The sequence below is a fragment of the Mytilus californianus genome, unplaced genomic scaffold, assembly GCF_021869535.1.
Source record: "Mytilus californianus isolate M0D057914Y unplaced genomic scaffold, xbMytCali1.0.p SCAF_7, whole genome shotgun sequence".
NCBI classification, from domain to species: Eukaryota; Metazoa; Mollusca; class Bivalvia; order Mytilida; family Mytilidae; genus Mytilus; species Mytilus californianus.
In genome coordinates, this window is record NW_026262723.1 from 84852207 (window position 1) to 84870757 (window position 18551).

The 18551-nt window shown below is 32.9% G+C and overlaps 2 protein-coding genes across 3 annotated transcripts in view; one reads left to right on the plus strand and one right to left on the minus strand.

Annotated features, from left to right (window-relative positions):
• Window positions 1-3305: 3305 nt before the first annotated feature.
• LOC127707731 (galactokinase-like) lies at window positions 3306-9564 on the minus strand. The gene is made up of 7 exons (XM_052212443.1): window positions 9458-9564; window positions 8790-8976; window positions 7486-7747; window positions 6751-6932; window positions 5773-5923; window positions 3877-4039; window positions 3306-3448 (listed from the first exon to the last, which is right to left on the minus strand). Exons 1-7 carry the CDS (start codon window positions 9458-9460, stop codon window positions 3377-3379), a joined length of 1020 nt encoding a protein of 339 aa, XP_052068403.1. The 5' UTR covers window positions 9461-9564; the 3' UTR covers window positions 3306-3376.
• A 123-nt stretch (window positions 9565-9687) lies between these two features.
• Window positions 9688-18551, plus strand: part of LOC127707742 (peroxiredoxin-like 2A) — a 44314-nt gene continuing 35450 nt past the window's right edge. The window contains exon 1 of one of the 2 annotated variants that reach the window (XM_052212478.1): window positions 9688-9771. The gene's annotated coding sequence lies outside the window, so the exon portion shown is untranslated. Of the gene's footprint in view, window positions 9772-10089; window positions 10179-18551 lie in introns of those variants that run through there. The other variant, XM_052212477.1, reaches the window with a different exon arrangement.

The window sequence follows — 18551 nt, forward strand, 5'->3', positions numbered from 1 at the left end:
CTTATTAGCCGTGCTTAAAGGCAAGAATAATACAATATGTTACCTTTAAGTAACGCTTCAAGTAAGGGCAATTGATATCAAAACATAATGACAGTTAATATAATTCATAACACATTTATTCAAAAATTCAAACTTAATATATTTCTAATTTTTAACTGAAAATAATCCTAGCATTTCAAGTTCAAACATGACAATTTTAACAAAATGGTTTGTGAATACACAAGACCCTCTCCAGTACAATGTAATGAATAGCAAGTACACTGTATCCTCACCAACAAATACACAAGAATGCTATAATAATGGATAAACCTTGATATTACTCCTTTCACAAACACACCTGAACGTCGAATATCTAAGTTCTATTGGAAGGATATTAAACAGTATACTCGACAGATAACAGTTTAATATGTCTTCAGCGTACTCGATGAAGTTTAGATAAGTTTTCATTATACGTTTTTAATGACGATTTTAATATATAAATAAAAGACATTTAATATTTCATCGTATCTTAAATTAAAAGATAGGCAAAAGATACCAAAAGGACATTCAAACTCATAAGTCGAAAATAAACTGACAAAGTCTTGGCAAAATAAGAAAAAAGACAACATAGCAAACTAAAGACTGAGCAACACAATGGTGATGTCATTTATTCTAAAGTTGAAGCGTATTTATGGCTTTCACATGTTTAAGTTTGACCGTTCCTGGTTAAGATAAATCATAAAAAAGTTCGGACTAACAAAATTTATAAATTATGCAAGTTCATTTAATAGCACTGGGTCGATACCGTCGCTCATGGTGGACTGTTAGTCCCAGAGGGTATCATCAGCTCAGTAGTCAGTGCTTTGATACTAACATGATTTGTAACATCTTCTTATTTCAAATTCCACGTTCATAAATGAAGAAATTATAATGAAACTCAGGTTCCAACTTCCTCGGATCAATTCCTTTCACACTCAGTTGTGTATTGCCAACATTCCTGGAACCAGTGCGCTCTAATTAATATGCAATTAAAGATATGTCGATTTTTTTAGCACAATGCAGGAAAAGTTATAGTTTTGAAATGAAATGACTTTCACTTTATTTGAAGTTAAAACAAAATAGCTATGAATGCTTGAAATTGCAGAATTTAATATCGAAAGCAATGGGGCTATGAATTAGTGGTTTTATTTTTATACGGACTTCATAAATAGGGATGTGTTCCTTACATTAAAACTGCTACAACAGAGTTATGATGACGATCGACTGAAATCGACTCTGCATACGGACAAATTCACGAATTGTTTGACCGAAACTATGTGTCGGTGTCTCAACATTAGCGACATGTTTTCGTGGTCTTAGATCTTTAGATACCAGTATAGTTATCTGTAATTTGACCTTTTGTGACATTTTGACAGAGTGTGAATAGCATGGCGGGTGATGCATGAATAGCAGGAGACGCTTAATCTGTCGACGCACCTGGTCTCGCGAATTTTTGGAGTTCATGTGATTTTTTTCAATTTTTGTTGGTTACTCTCATATGTCTTTTTGATTGATTTATGAGTTTTGAACATCGTAAAACTACTGTTGTCTTTATTTAAATACTTAGAACGAAGTATGTCTTCCACTTCTTAAAGGATAGCTGTTCAAATACAAAGTGTGTATCACAACATAAAATTTCGGTCAAAGGGTAAAGATTTGAAATATTTAGGATATTCGAAATTTGTGATTACAGCTTCCCATTTGTGAACTTTCCATTTCTTTGTAGCAACATTCAAACAGAGTCTGTATATGGATTATGTATCTCCTAGTTATACGATACGATATTCCAGAACTTGCGTTTCCTATCATGATTTCCTTAATAGGGGGTTGCTAATTACAAGGAAGCTATTGTTCGAGGTCTTAAAGTTGAAATCGTCCTTTCGGAAGTTTTACGGACGTTATGGCAATCTAATCAAATTATCGATCTGATTTCGGAGTGTTCACATGAGTGAGCGCGTTACGATAGATCTGAATTTTAATCAGGTTGAATGTTATGTAATACCTGTGCCACAGATGACCACGGATATGTTCCTATTGTCGTAACCACAATCCGACCCTTTTCTCCATAAATATAATATGACATCAGCGATTGAGATTCATCATCAAACTGTACTTACTTTGAGCAACACTAAGGCTGCAACTAGAGGAGTAGGATATACTTACCCTTCAAGAGCACATGAAATCACCCACGTTTTAGGTGTGGTTCGTGTTGCTTAGTATTAAGTTTTTCTATATGGTGTTTGGTAGACTAGTTTGTCTTTTCTTCGTCTTCCGTTTTATGCCTATAGGTGTTGTTAGTTTCTCTTCGACTTATGAGTTTTGAATGTCCACTTGGTATCCTCCGCCTCTTTTTTTACATGTTACATATAAATGCATTTCGGAAACCTTATTTTTAAAAATATTGATTTAATGTTTTTTTCATCGGAAACGACATTTTACCTGAGATTAATGTTCCAAGGTCCAAATTTCATTAATATACAAACAACTACAAACACTTTTTTGTTGGCGATTTAGTTGTGTGTTTGTTTGAATTTCTTAGTCAGGTGTGATGTATGTTTACACAATTTTGGCTGCTTGCTTGATCCCAAATATTGTCACATTTACCTATTTATACCTATTAAATCTGTTTGGGTCGATCACCCAATTTTGTCAATATAACGGAACTATAAACACTTACAAGTGGGAGGTTTAGCTAGCTATAAAACCAGGTTTTACCCACTATTTTCTTTGGGAGATGCCTGTACCAACTCAAGGAATATGACAGTTGTTTTTCACTCGTTCCGTTGGTTGATAACGTTTAATTTTGTCAGTTTGTATGGACTTCCCCTTTTTGAATTTACCTTGGAGTTCGGTATTTTTGTTATACTTCTTTCGTACTAAGATTTAACTAGATGTGCCTGTCCGATGCTTATGTAGTCCGTCTCATGCCTATTAAATGTGTCATTTATTCACCGAAAGTGAGTATAATAATCTGACTGTTAGTTATGTAAGTTTTCAATAGGTGAAATAATTATAATCTGACTGTTAGTTCTGTATGTTTTCAAAACATTAAAGAAAATTCAAAATGGTGCTATGGGTTACTTCGTATCAGCATGGAAGTATATTGTCAATATAATACTTCCATGGTATCAGGGACTGAAAATATAGCGATTAATACGGAGTAATTAAAGGTCTATTATGGTAAATCAAGATTTGAAATGCGTACAGATAACATTGGCGTGTATTTCAGCAAAGTGAAATGTTATTTCATTCAAAACAAAACTTTTAGTACGTTAAACAACAAAATATGATGGTACACTGCATTAACAGTATTTATTGATGTATAATTTAAAGCTTTGTGCTTAATAATATCAGTAGTTCACAATGTAATTCTTCTAGCACCATCAGAAGGTTTGCAAACATAAAAAGTAGCACACTTTGAGTATTCTGCCTGAAAAGAAATTGATATCATTTTTAAAAACAACAGCTGATGTAAGTAAGTATTTGAAATATATGAAATATTCATATGATAGTTTATCTTTAATGCTGCCAACCTAAGTTACGATTCTAATTTCGAACCCGTTAGTACTCTTAATATCTTTTATCATGCATGTAGATTGCTTCAGTTTTTGTAAATGTTGTTTGTATTCCAAAACTTCCAATATAAGGCAAAATATACAATGTTCAGTGATTTTATAATGTCAGCTGGTCTGAAGACGACAATGTACAATAAATAAAAAGATACTCCGGGCGAGCAGGAGCTTGTCGTATTATGTTGACACTTGTTTAGTGTTATATCTTATGTACATGTTTTTTGTTGTTGTTATATTGTTGTTATGTTATGGTTTTAACCTATATCTCTATTTAATCATACATTACCTCAACATGATGAATAATTGACTCAACGTTATATCTTTTCACTAATGTGACAGTACAACCACCAAATCCCCCACCCGTCATCCGAGAACCATAAACACCATCCATCTCTAAAGCAGCTTCTACTAACTCGTCTAACTCATCACAGGATACCTCATAATCATCTCTGTAAATATCACATAGCAATTTGCTTATTTTATTTTTCAGGGTATCAGAACTTTTTTGCATCAGTTTTTTTTTGGTAAATGACATATTTTGACATATATTGACGTCAATTTGTGTTGGTATGATTTCTTTGAGATTTAAAAAAGCTCCGTGTATGATTTTTAACTTTGAAAACGAAAAACTACATTTTTTTTAATCTTGTATTTTAATCCGATTGTTTGTTTGTCATAATCAATTCGTTCATGCGTATACAACTGCTGCTATACAGGATCAATATATGTTGAAATAGATTTGCTCTCTGATGGATAGTTGCGTCGTTGTCAATCATACCGTATCTTCTTATTTTTACATTAACTTAGTGCATGGATGTGTGACTTATGATCACTCATAGTGATGTCGGAAACCATCACTGTCTGCCTGAACATTTCACTTTATATAAACGATTTTTTTTAGTGTGACTTCTTTTAATTCAGTTATTCAATGAAGTAGATACCGTTCTTTTTTTCTTTATCTGATTTTTCAAATGAACTGAAAATGACTTTAGAATATAAAAAAATAAGCAAATGTGATACTAAAGAAGTCTCTTTACAGATCAAATGACGAAGATTTTTACAATTATTAGTATTTTGATCTTTGACACCTTTTCACTTTTGAAAACAGATGGTTCTTTGGTCATAATAAAAAAAAAATTGTAATTGATTACAATGCAATTTAAAAAAAAAATTAGGTTTCGAGAGACTTCCGGAAAAATAAAGTTTTTGAAATGCAACTGATTAATGTTTTCTAAATAAACTATAAATAAGGATGTTAAATATTTATAAATAATGTAAAATGTGTGACATGCTGCCAGAAAATTAACAACAGTCGCAATCTCAATGTATTGAGACCCATTGTTCTTCCCCCCTGCGTTATGAAGTTGCTAGGTACTAGTACTTGAAAAAATAAATGCTGTCAACAAACATACCTTCTATTCTGTCTACAAGCCATCAGGAATGAAACACATATCCGAAGCGATATTCCAGGATATTTCCAGGTTATATTAAATAAGCTGTGCAATTCCTTAACTTAATAACATTATTGGCACCAATGCATGTTACTGCACCAGATGTGCATTTCGACAACGTATGTCCCCTCAGTGGTGCTCGAGGCCAAAATATTTAAACATCTAAAACCTCGTGCAAATGTAAAAGAACTGATAAAACAAAACACAAAAGACCAAAAGTGAGGCCAAACTCCGACAAGGACAAATTGTAAAGACTTAAATTCATGGATGTTTTCAGCCAAAAACGCCACGACTCCTCAAGAAACTCCATATTTTTCGTTTTTTAAAAACCCATCTTCGATAATCATATTACAGCCTCATGAAGAAAAAACCTGCATAATGTTTGTACTAATATTCATTAACTTATATATTACTCAAAAAGCAACATCACATTTTCCATATTATTAAATTATATGAGAATTCTCGAAAGAAATTTGTATTTGTTATCTTCATGTTCATCATTTGCATCTAGTAAACACTCATAGGCACATACTCCGGTCCTACAAACGTTAAAATGAATGAAATAGAATGCTGTCTGTGTTAGTAACTTAATTGTGTACTGAAGCACTGAATTGTTTGCGACTAACCATGTAGTGGTGTGTTTAATAAACGTATGTAAAGCCTTTTTCTCTGGACTGAGTATAATGAAATACATGTATCATCCAACAATATTAGATATGGTTATCTGGTACCTCAATGATATATGACTGTCTACCATCAGTCGTCCAAATGTTGCGAAGTCGTTGTTCTCTAATGCCTCAGCTGCCTGAGTTGTTCGTGCTATTTCCGTTACAACATGATGTGCTCGCTTGTATAACACGTTCTCTAACAGTTCCTTTCTGTCTTAAGGAAAAACAATATTTGTTTATTTGATTAGTGTGTTCGCTGATTGGCACAACACGTGTCTACAAAATTATATTTAACAACAACCAAAGGTATAAGAGTACCTGTATGATTTTAATGCGAAAGGGAAATATTTTTAAAACAATTTTGCGAAACAAATTAAGAGTTTAAAAAAAGAATGATAGTATAACCCGCCATTAGTTTGTGTGCCTATCCCAAGTCAGGAACCTCGCGAGTAGTTGTCTTTTGTTTTCATTTTATGTAATGTGTATTTTATGTATGTGTATTTTATGTAATGTGTATTTTTTGGAATGATGTCCAATCTTTGACATTCTATTTCAAAATCATTCACAACTTTTTCGGCTAGTTGCGGATTTTTGTGTACGAGTATATACACCTGTATGTTGTCCTCCCGGTTGTTGTCCTTTGGTTTTTTTGTCGCTGGGTTGCTGTGTCATTGGTGTATACCCTAAATCTTGTTTGATTCATTTTGAGGGGCTTATATGATAATTAAAAACTGGATTTATCTTAAATCGACCAAAACTCCACCAACAATGACGTTACAATAAAGAATTCAAATCTGAGATTCATCTTAAATTAAGCCAAACAAATTACAGCATCATACTTTGATACTATTCTGGTATGGGTTTTTCTCATTGTTGAAGGCCGTACGGTTGCCTATAATTGCTTACATCCACTTTATTTGAACTTTGGTGGAAAGTTGTCTCATTGGCAATCATACCTCATCTCCTTATTTTTATATGGATATGCGATGATTAATAAATGTGTTATAATAAAGCACGTGCTTTGTTGATTATAGTTAGTACCTTCCAGTGTTTTCAATGTCAAATCCCGTAAGCTGTTGACACCAAGGATTGTTGCTACTTCCTTACATTGTCTTGTTCGTTTTGGATATTCTGTATGTATTAGATCATGAGACACGTTGGAATTTATCAATAAAACAACCACGGAATCATCAACCATAGGTATATGCTTATTTTCTAATGATCTGAAAGTTAATTGTTATGCTATGAAAATAACTTTATGGTCACGAGGAACGGAGAGATACTATCTGCTTCTAACCGAAGACCAACACTTAATTTTCATAGCAACTTCAGAAAATTGTGACAAGTAAATATTTTAAACATTTATAGATTAAATAAAAATTAATCAAAGATGTTTGTACGCCAGACGCGCGTTTTGTCTATATAAGAATCGTCAGTGACGATCGAATCAAAAAAGTTTAAAATGTCAAATAAAGTACGAAGTTGAAGCGCATTGCGGGCCAAAAATTCCGAAAGATTTTGCCAAATACACCTATTGTAATCTATTTCTGGGGTAGAAAATCATTAGAACTTTTTAAATACTTCTATATCTTGATATTGACGGTAATGACAAGAGATTAAAATATCCGATAGTTAAATGATTTCTCTATTTGTGAATCATAAATAGATTTACCAACCGACAATTCTTTCTGTTGATTTTGTTTGAAATATTGATTGCTGCGTAATGATAATTTCAAATTGCTTATCACAAGCAGAATAACTTAGGAACTTTATTACCTACAATCAAGTAAAAGGGCATGATCCTGTTTCGCTGTCAGTGATATAAACTGGTCCATGATACCATCCATAAGACCTATAAACTCGTGTTCTGCCTCCATACACCTCCGTGCTTTGTCTTCTTTCGACACTTTATTATCCTTCACATTGTTCAGTTCGTCAAGCAAAGTGTATATTGCCACTTGTAAGGAAGCAGAACTGGAAACCCCTCCACCAAAAGGTACTGACGAGATAATTACTGCATCAAATGAAACAACCGGGCCTGTATGTAGTTAGATACAAATTAAAAATAAAAATAAAAATTAGTTTTGAGAGCAATTCTAAATGTTTAACAATTATAAAACAATCATACCCTTATTGTCGTAATATTTATCAGATAAAATAAGTACCGAAAGTAAGACTACAGTGATAATGGTTGGCTTTATATTATTTGTTTATTACACGACTCTCCATTAAGAAGCTTTACACTCTTATATAATTGTTTCCGGAAAGGGCTGCATATAGCCACAAATGTTGTTAGTTCTCACTTTACAAAAGATAAAGTAAAAGAGCGGTCAATAAAAAGAGACATGATACCAAGGAAACAATTTTAAAAATCAAATAAAAGGAAAAACAGACAAGACTACTGCAGAAAAAAAAAGAAAAACCATAAAAAGACAAACAAGGGTCTACAAAACACATAGACAACTAAAGACTGAGCTGTACGAACCAAACAGATTAGGATGTGAAAATACGAGCTTAACCAATCTGATTAAAATTCATATCTCAGATCGGTACTCGCGTGCTCGTCGTGCTCATATGAGCATAACGAAATCAGTGATCTATATTTTAATTAGATTGGGAGCTTTACCACATAGTCATCTCTACATATCATGTTAAAGAAATGCACAAACTTTTCATAAACTATATGCTTTTGTAACAATGCCAGTTTTTGATTTGTTGACAGTATTCTCTAACACATTTCTCAGCGGGTAACAACTTTTTTTAATGTCAGCTTCTAGTGCAACGCAATAAAAAATATTAATTAAGGTTAAGTTCAAGAATTTAAAAGACAATGATTTAAAATTTGAAATATGATTTAAACATGTTAAAAGACAACGATTTTAAACGACAGAACATTCAGTATAATATATCAAATAACACATATTCGAGGAAGGCGATAGAGCAGCTTATTTCTTCGAGAAAAGATTGTCGACCTTCGCCTCGGTGGACCATTTTTTCCCGGAGTAAAAATTCTGCTCTGTTACGCTCTCATTTTTGTGTTGTATATAAAGTACAATCTTTCAACTTTGTTTTATTATTACCAAAATAATGGGCTATCACACCGGTCACATAATTCGCCCAATGTAGCTTTCTGGGAATTAGAGGATTATCTTCAGTAGGTAAAGAAAATTCTACGTAATTATCCTTCCCAACATCCGCTAAAGTTAGGACCCTGCATAGACCACTATCAGTCGTCTTCCCAACAGCCAACGTCACCATTTGTAGTGCCTAAAACAATGTAAACAAGGGTTAGTGTAGGATTAATAGGCATATTTATATCTTTCTAAATCAATTAGAATTGCTGACTATTCTACAGCACATGAGTTTCCCCGGTTGGTCTGGTTTGTATTACTCAATGTTTACTTTTCTGTGTAGTTTTTTGCCGACTGTTTGTTATTTGTCTGTTCGTCTTTTTCTCTTACCGAAGGAGTTCACGGTTGATTTTTCTTCGACTTATGTTTTTTTCAGGAACATATATATTGATATACTGTTCCCAGGTTTTTGTATCCCCCTTTTGGCATCTTCTTTTCTCTTCCTTTGAACCCGACTCTTTCTAACAAATATTGAATTAAATTGAGTTGAAGAAAAAAAAAAACGAAAAAAAGTAACTGAATTTAGTATACAGCATAGAAATTTCGGACACTTTTATATGTTTTACGTTTTAAAATGAAAACATCTGAAAAGTCGTATTATAAGATAAGTTAGTTACCATTGGCAGAACATATCCCTCGTTATAATCTGTATGCTCCCCTATTAGGTTTACCCTCCCTGGTGCACATGAAGCTTTGTTTGGTAGGCTTCCGAATTTAAACTTAAATTTTTCCTTAGCTGTCTGCAATAATTCACTTATATCAGGTATGTGACAGGCCATTATGATCTTTATCTCTTTATCAGTTGATAAAAGGGTCAAACTAAGAGAGTAAGACAACTAAGATCAAATATAACGACACAAATATTTGCAGCGCCATTTGTTTAATTCGCTTAAGATTTAATTTACTGGAAACGATTATCAAAGCAATTATGGTAAGTAAAAGTATTTATTTGAATTTTGTTGACCTTCTTGTTCACATATAGACTTTGAACCTTTCAGTCTGACATTTACGTGTAAACTTGTTGTAGTTCATGCTGATAACCATAATGTGTATGATTTGATGATTCGGTGTCATTGTTGTGATACCATAAACGGTAAGCGAATGTTCATTGCGGGGATCATTGTTTCCAAATCACAAAAAGAAACTCCGTTTTACCTTTTACTATAGATCCCTTCGCACATCCCAGACGAAAATTAAATGCATCTGTCATTATTTTTGATGGTGCATTTATTACTACACTGTGTCACAATTTCTCTGATTCACTATAGCATACCAATTAACTAACAAACAAAAACATGTATGTATTGTTGATTAAGTACAGTAGCTCATCTGCCAAAAGTAAGTACAAAGTTTCAAATTAGAAATACATTTTACCATAAATATCCGTTACTGAAAAAAGGTTCTATATTTTTCTAAGAACACCACCGGTTTTTGGTGAGATTCACGAAGCTCAATCTTTAGTTTTATATGTTGTGTTTTGTAGACTGTCGTTTGTCTTTCCCTCGTTTTTTTCAATGGGGTTGTTATTTTGTCTTCGCTTTGTGAGGTTGAAGGTATCTCCAGCCTCTCTTTCAAAAGTAACGGATTGCAACTGTTAATCCGATTCGAGTCCGTCACATGATAACTGATTGATTTTGATTTTTGGTGTTTTAACGCCACTTTTAAGCACCGCTTTTGGGTTATTTCGTGGCGGCCACTTTTTGTTGGTGGAGGAAGCCGGAGTGCCCGGAGAAAACCACCGACCTTCGTAAGGAAAACTGATAATCCTAGTCAATTAAGATTGGAGTCGAGTGCACCCGCACGAGCGGGGTTCGAACTCACAACCTCAGTGTTGACTGGCTAGTGATTACAGTAGTAACTACTTAGACCACTCGACCACCGAGGCCCCACACATTATAACTGTAATCGAGTTTGAGATTCGTTATCCATTTTAAATATATATTTCATATAAGAGATGGCTTAGTCAAGCGTGTTTTTATAACATCTTATTCATAAATTTTGCAATTCAGCAAAACCATATTTGAAATGATTAAAAAACGTATTTTAGGAGTAATCTATATAACTGATAGCATATAGGGTTATCCGTCTAGTTCGTTATAAAATGAAAAGGAGTAAAACTAATTTGTGCAATATAGCAAGGCAGCAGTCCTTTAGCGCCAATTGTTAATTGTAGGATGTATCATTTGCAGCAATTTCGCCATTATACGGAATTCATTTGCGCCTATTTAGCTCGGTATACATATTTATCATACATAATAATCATAAATAAGGTAAGCTACCTTTATTATGAAAAGTGTTCACTGAAGGAAAATAATAATATCAGTCTTTGCTGTTTCCATCATCCGTATATGCTGTAACTCCACCAACCGCACTAATTGTAGACCAGTGGCACTTCATACGCCTTACATTGTACTGTTTTATTCATCACATCCATCCATGAATGTATTTTGTATTTGATTTTTATATAATTAATATATAATTGACGATAAAATGTTTTAAAATGTGCCATTAAATGACTTAAACTGACTTTAACTTCGTCACCAGTGTAAACTACCAGAGGACGAGGGAAGTCAAATATTATTTTTAAATTAGCGCAATAGTATACTTTTTGTTTGGCGCAAATGATACTATGTTTTTGAAAACTAGTGGTGTAAATAAACGTAGCATTGGCGTAAATGAGTTGTATCGCAAAAGGACGCATTTTTGGCGCAAACGGATTTCTCCCTGTGGCAATATAATAAATGAAAAAGTGTCAAAATGGGAGTTTGATTTAATAGAGGGAACTAGAAACGACTGCTTGGGTACCTAATGACCATCATGGTAAGAGTTCTCAAGTTTTTAATGAAAAGGACGAACAAAATTATCGCCGAAGAAAATATATGTCCGTTAATGAGTTACTGACTTTGTAACATCATTCTGATTATATTTGAATGTATATGTAGGATAGAGAATGGGAACGGGGAATGTGTTCACATACTTTTAAATGTTGCGATCTTTTCTCTGACCGTCACAATTGCCCTCGACAAATTTTATTCAAAATTGCATTTTCACTGATTTTTACCATTCAATAACTTTGGAATGAATTATATTTTTAAAGGAACATCAAACAATTCTAGATATATTTATCTTATGATATTTGTCTTTGGTACATTGTTACGAGAATACAATCACACATTTTCTTTTTTACGTTGTTCATTCTACTCTTAAAAGTCCTGAAATAATGAATCCGATTTGCTGAATTTATATATCTTATTATAAAATCGTTCAAAGGACATTTCTTTTTGACACATCAAGTCAATCAAGTTCATTCGGTCCGATTCAGAATACCTTTTCAGATATAAGTTCGGTTGAATGACGATTAACTGACTGAACCATGCTATTCCACAATGCGAGTAAATGACTGCCTTTGTAAACTACAATTGTGTACAATTCTGCATTCGTCATCCAGTTAGTGTATCGGCACTAATATATAGTTTACAAACAGTTCTTATAAATATATAACAACTGTGCATATACTATTCATTGAACTTGCATTTTCGTTGTGTTGCTGGTTCTCTCCGTTACGTGCATCTTATGTCCGTATTTCTGTATCATCAATTTGGTGTCAGTCGGTCATAAGACGTCAAAATATAAATGTAAGCAATAAATAGTTTTCTTCAATTTTGTCCGTTTGTAAAATGTTTTTTAATGTTATACTGTCTTTTCAAAAGATTTCGAAAAAGCACCTCTGTCCTCTTGAGCAAATTTTATACAATATTTGATTCCTGAAAAAAGCGGCATAACTCAAAAAGGTAAATGAACGGTGTTACTTTTTAGCTCGCATATCATAATATTCCATATATAGCTAGGAATCTAAGTGAGCAAGTCGAGCTCATTTGAGCCTCTATCTGATATATAATGCATTGTTCAAATGGTTATTTTCGATGCAAATATCTATAAACTAACCGACAGAGGACATTCTAACGTAAAATAATAACAGATTAAGCACCAAAGCATAACCAATTTTATCACCCGATTCCGAACAGTATCAGAACTCATTTCCCCGAAAGAAGATTCTTCTTATTCTTATACCCATTTACATTATGAAAATCATCAAAAACACCAGGCTATAATTTGTTACGTCAGATGCAAGTTTCGTCTATATAAGACTCAACAGTTGGAGGCCAAATCAAATAAGAAGTTGGAGAGCATTTAGAAAACCAATAATTAAATAAAAGCTCCAAATACGAATAAGGCTATATATGACAAAGGTAGAAAAGCCGTAGTGTTTCAAGTTACTGACAGAAAATGACAATATCATTGATATTTCATGTCAACACTAATGATGTGCGGACTACTTGGCTGGTGATACCCTCGAGGATGAAACGTCCACCAAAAGTGGTGGTAAACAGATACCAGGCTTTTAAGGTATTACGCCAAACACGTGTTTCGTCATGATTGAATAGTAGAACGACAAAATTTATGTCAAAACAGCACATTATTAGAATATTATATTCAATATCATCTATTAATCATTTGCACAAGAAGTCTAAACACGATATGTAATAAAACCAATCAAGCTTGAAATTCAAACATGATGGGATCATGAAATATTCCCTCTAAAATATTGACCATATAATTACAGTAAGACCTGTCTTATCTTAATCTTACAGGATTTCTTAGCCTATAAATACTGTGGCATCTCTAAAACGAAATCCATCTCTTCTTTTTGTGTGTTCTAAAAGTATTTATGTCCGTGTTAAACAAAACCGACATAAATAATGATAGACTATGAAAGTTTTTACTAAAATGGGCTATAGAAAATTCCAGTGAAAGTTTTTTTTTGTAGAAATCACGTTTAATGCGCTTTCTAAATCGACTACATCTTCTTGCCTTGATTTTGATAATTTCTACACATTCTGCATGGTCTTTGTTTGGTGATGTGTCGTTATACATTGCATAGTCTCGATTCATCTACATATTTGCTTTTATCATTTCTTAATTGCATGGTATCGTATGCATGACATTTGTTTTGGTCGTGTGTTGGTATCGTATGTATCTTTGATTTTATCATTTCTTGGTATCGTATGCATGACATTTGTTTTGGTCGTGTGTTGGTATCGTATCCATCTTTGATTATATCATTTCTTGATATTGTATGCATGGCATTTGTTTTGGTCGTGTTTTGGTATCGTATGCATCTTTATGTTTATCATTTCTTGGTATCGTCTGCATGACATTTGTTTTGGTCGTGTGTTGGTATCGTACGCATTTTTTATGTTTATCATTTCTTGGTATCGTCTGCATGACATTTGTTTTGGTCGTGTGTTGGTATCGTACGCATTCTTTATGTTTATCATTTCTTGGTATCATCTGCATGACATTTGTTTTGGTCGTGTGTTGGTATCGTACGCATTCTTTATGTTTATCATTTCTTGGTATCGTCTGCATGACATTTGTTTTGGTCGTGTGTTGGTATCGTATGCATCTTTATGTTTATCATTTCTTGGTATCGTCTGCATGACATTTGTTTTGGTCATGTGTTGGAATCGTACGCATCTTTGTTTTAATGATGTGTAGGATTTAATAATGTCCCCCATGAAATAATTTTATAGTAAATACTGTCACTATTTCCTATGAGAATATGTCCTCAGATATGAAAAAGTGTCTATGAACCTTGACATTATTTAATACTATAATTCTGTCCAGGTGGAGATTTTTTCACAGGACATTTTTTGATATGATTATAGTATTAAAAAAATGATATTCATTGCCTTGTTATTACTGGGCGTATTTTAACCTATAATTGCGAACTTTAATACATTGTTACTTTGACAGAGAGTTGTCTCATTGGCACTCATACCATCCTTATCTTCTTATTTATATTTAAGTATAATAAAACTTTTTAATGACCTTTATATTACTTCCCTTGGAGGACACAATGTAATAGCAACTACTATGAAAACTTGTCATTGGGTGGACACTATTTCATAACTTTTGCAGTAAAAATCTGTCCACTTGAAGGACAATATGTCATGGCAATGGACATTATTTAATACCAAAATTCTATGAAAAACTGTCCAGGTGGACACTTTTTCACAGGACACTATTATGTCTTACATTACATCCTACATTTTATCTTCGTTTTATTATGTGATGTATACTACATATCTGTTTTTATCATTTTGTTGGTATCGTATGCTTAACGTTTGATTTTTTACCATATGTTGGTATCTTCTGTGTGACATTTGATTTTGATCATGTCTTCATATCGTCTGCATGATCTTTGTTTTTTGTATGTGTTATATCCTGTATTATCTTCGTTTTACTATCTCTTCAGTTTTCTGCATGCAATTTGAGTTTGGTCATGTCTGTGTATTTTCCGCAAGTAGTTGGACTACTTAGATCACTCGGTCACCGAGGCCCCTCGTCATCTATATGATCTTTGTTTTTGATCTAGTGTTGACATCTACTGCATGACTTCTGCATTTGATAAAGTGCTAGTATCATATGTATGACCTTTGCATTTCATCAAATGTTGGTATCTTCTGTTTGGCATTTAATTCCATCATGTATTTGTATCTATTTCACAATATGTTTTAACTTGGTTTTTTTTTGTATATCTTATGCACATTTGTTTTAATAATTGTATCTTCTTTATCACATTAAATATCTGCCTTTTTGTTTTGCTCACACATTGTTGTTAATATAATGGAATTCTATGCGACTGTCATACAAGTGAGAGATTTAGCTAGCTATAAAACCAGGTTTATTCCACCATTTTCTACATTAGGAAATGCCTGTACCAAGTAAGGAATATGACAGTTGTTTTCCATTCGTTTGTTGTGTTTGAGCTTTTGATTTTGCCATTATATAAAGGGCTTTCCGTTTTTAACTTCCCTTGGAGCTCGGTAGTTTTGTTATTTTACTTTTCATTATGTGCTAGTGTTTTCTGTAAAAAAATAAATTTGAATGAAGTCTATACATCTTCTTAATTGTCTTGGATTTTTTCTTTGTCTTAGATTCTTCTGCAGGCCCTTTTTCTACCATCACCGTGTTTTCTGCATCACCTACAGGTTTTTCTCTCATGTCTTGTTAGCCTCTTTATAATGCTGGATCTTTGATTTTGATTATGTTCTGGTATTGTCTGAATGACAGTTGATTTTGTTTATGTTTCGGTATTGTCTGAATGACAGTGGAATTTGTTTATGTACTGGTACTGACTGAATGACATTTGATTTTGTTTATGTTCTGGTATTGTCTGAATGACAATTGAATTTGTTTATGTTCTGGTACTGTCTGAATGACAGTTGATTTTGTTTATGTTCTGGTATTGTCTGAATGACAATTGATTTTGTTTATGTTCTGGTATTGTCTGAATGACAGTTGATTTTGTTTATGTTCTGGTATTGTCTGAATGACAGTTGATTTTGTTTATGCTCTGGTACTGTCTGAATGACAGTTGATTTTGTTTATCACGGGTAGTAACCTCGTCATATCGAGGAGCGTTTAGTACATTGATTTTGTCATAGTTTGGTTAAGGTGGTCATAATTTGTTAGGTTACTTCCCAGAACGATTGCCTTATTTCGTTTTAAATGAGCAAATAAAAAGTAAATAACATGTTTGAATCTATATTGTAAGTCAAACGATCTAAATTGAAATTGTTGTTTTTAAGAAATTGACGCAGGATAACCAAAATATCGAGATTCGTATGGTTTGGTTAAGCGATTGACATGGTTCAGTTAAGTGTCTAGAAATTTGTCATGGTTTCGATCAAATTGTCATGGTTTAGATCCAAATTAATACATATTTGTTTCACCTTAATATTGATAGTTTGCATGAAGGCGCTTGTGAAAAAAACGGAGTTACACAATTTACGAATTGACTACGAAGAAAAAAAGCCTTTTTAACCAAATTTGGTGGGCGTAATCGGCAAACTTGGCCGTACATACATAGATTTTACTTTTGGTGTGTTCCTTAGATAGAATTTATATAACTACTGCTCTTTTTAACAGGCATTCGATAAAATGAATTACAAAAACAGAAGCCGTTGTTTTTGTTTCACCTAGACTCTTTCTTTCATACTTCCATATGTCCATGGTGAACTCTGCGGGGATATCGTGAGCGGCGTCACCAGTCAAATGATTAAAGACGTCTACTTATAGTTGCAAAACGTAGCAGCTAGTAAAAAAAGTATCTTTGGTTAACATTCTTTCTAGCAAACTATACATCTGTTGTTTTTATTTGAACCAGATAATGCCTATGAATAAAATGAAATGTGGGGGTTGTATGCCCATGATACAGTAACCCAAGTACGAAACTAACATCAGTAAACGATATCGAGATGGCAACAAAAAGTCTTCAACCCTCCGAGGAATAAAATGTTACATGTAACATGGACAACAGTTAAAACTTATTTTTTAATAAACTATTAGTGAAATTACTATGAAAACTATTTTCAAAGTTCCGAATTTAAATATATGAAAGATCACAATTTCGAATTAGAAATAGGTCGATATAATGTTCATTTTTATCAATTATTATACCGAATTTAAATATATGTAAGATCACAATTTCGAATTAGAAATAGGTCGATATAATGTTCATTTTCATCAATTATTATTACGAATGAATAAAAATAATTATGTTTTGTCATATTGTATAAGTGTATTGTGTAATATCGCTTAACCCGTTTAAGATTTTTTTCTCTTTATGCAATAAAGTAAAAAAAATCATCAGAAAAAGCTCTGTCGATCTAGTATTTAGTATGCGAATTAAAATATACATTATTAAATATGATTGAAAAAAGTAATTTAATTTACAAGATACATGTGTTATTTGTTTAGAACAAGTACATTTATTTTTGACACGACAAGACGAGAAATCGTCGTTCTTAATAGCAGAGAATAAGATGGATGAATATGAATATTGGCAACCGAACTCCAATTCTGATAATAAAAAAAGTAACGTTTTCCTGGATTCGTGATTTTTTTTATTAGTTGTAATTGGCTTGGAACTTCCAGTAAATGCAAATACTCACAGATCGGTTAAGGCGAGGAGAGAGTTGGGAGTCCACAAACATGTTAAACGCCACCATATTCTGTATGTGCCTGTCCTAAGTCAAGAGTGTGTAATGTAGTGACTGTCGTTTGTTACTGTATATCATATTTGTTTTTCGCTTATTATTTTGAACATAAATCAGGCCGTTGGTTTTCTCGTTTGAGTTTCTTTACATTTAATTTTGTTGGAGCCTTTTGTTGCTTGCTAAGAGGTATGTAACTTGTTAGTTACTGAAGGCACTATGGCGACCTAACACGTACGTCATTTGGTCTCGGGTTGATAGTTGTCTCATTGGAAATCATACCGCATCTACTTATTATATAATACTGTGTTTTTTCTTAGGTCCTTTTGTATTCCAAATAAAACTACTTTTAAAGAAAATTGCTATATTATCAACGTTAATATGTGAAACTCATATCTACTTGTATGGGAACAAAACAACAACATTAGGAAATGGCGACAATATATTGCAACAACAAAACAAGTACGACTCAACATATCAATACAAACACATCTAGCAATATATTGGAAAGACAACAAGAGAATACTCCACGTGTATTGTATACTGACAATTCAACAAATGTCATATCTCAAGACTCAACAAATTCATGCTCTGATGGACAAAACAAAATGGTGCGTAAAAATAATGAAAGAACTCAACACGTACCAAT

What these genes read in the sequence shown, in the direction of transcription:
- LOC127707731 (XM_052212443.1), bottom strand. An exon ending in GCCCTTTTACTTGATTGTAG is followed by an intron (nt 6,933 to 7,485) that starts GTAATAAAGTTC and finishes ATTAACTTTCAG; the next exon opens with ATCATTAGAAAATAAGCATA. An exon ending in CAATTATTCATCATGTTGAG is followed by an intron (nt 3,449 to 3,876) that starts GTAATGTATGAT and finishes ATTTCTTTTCAG; the next exon opens with GCAGAATACTCAAAGTGTGC.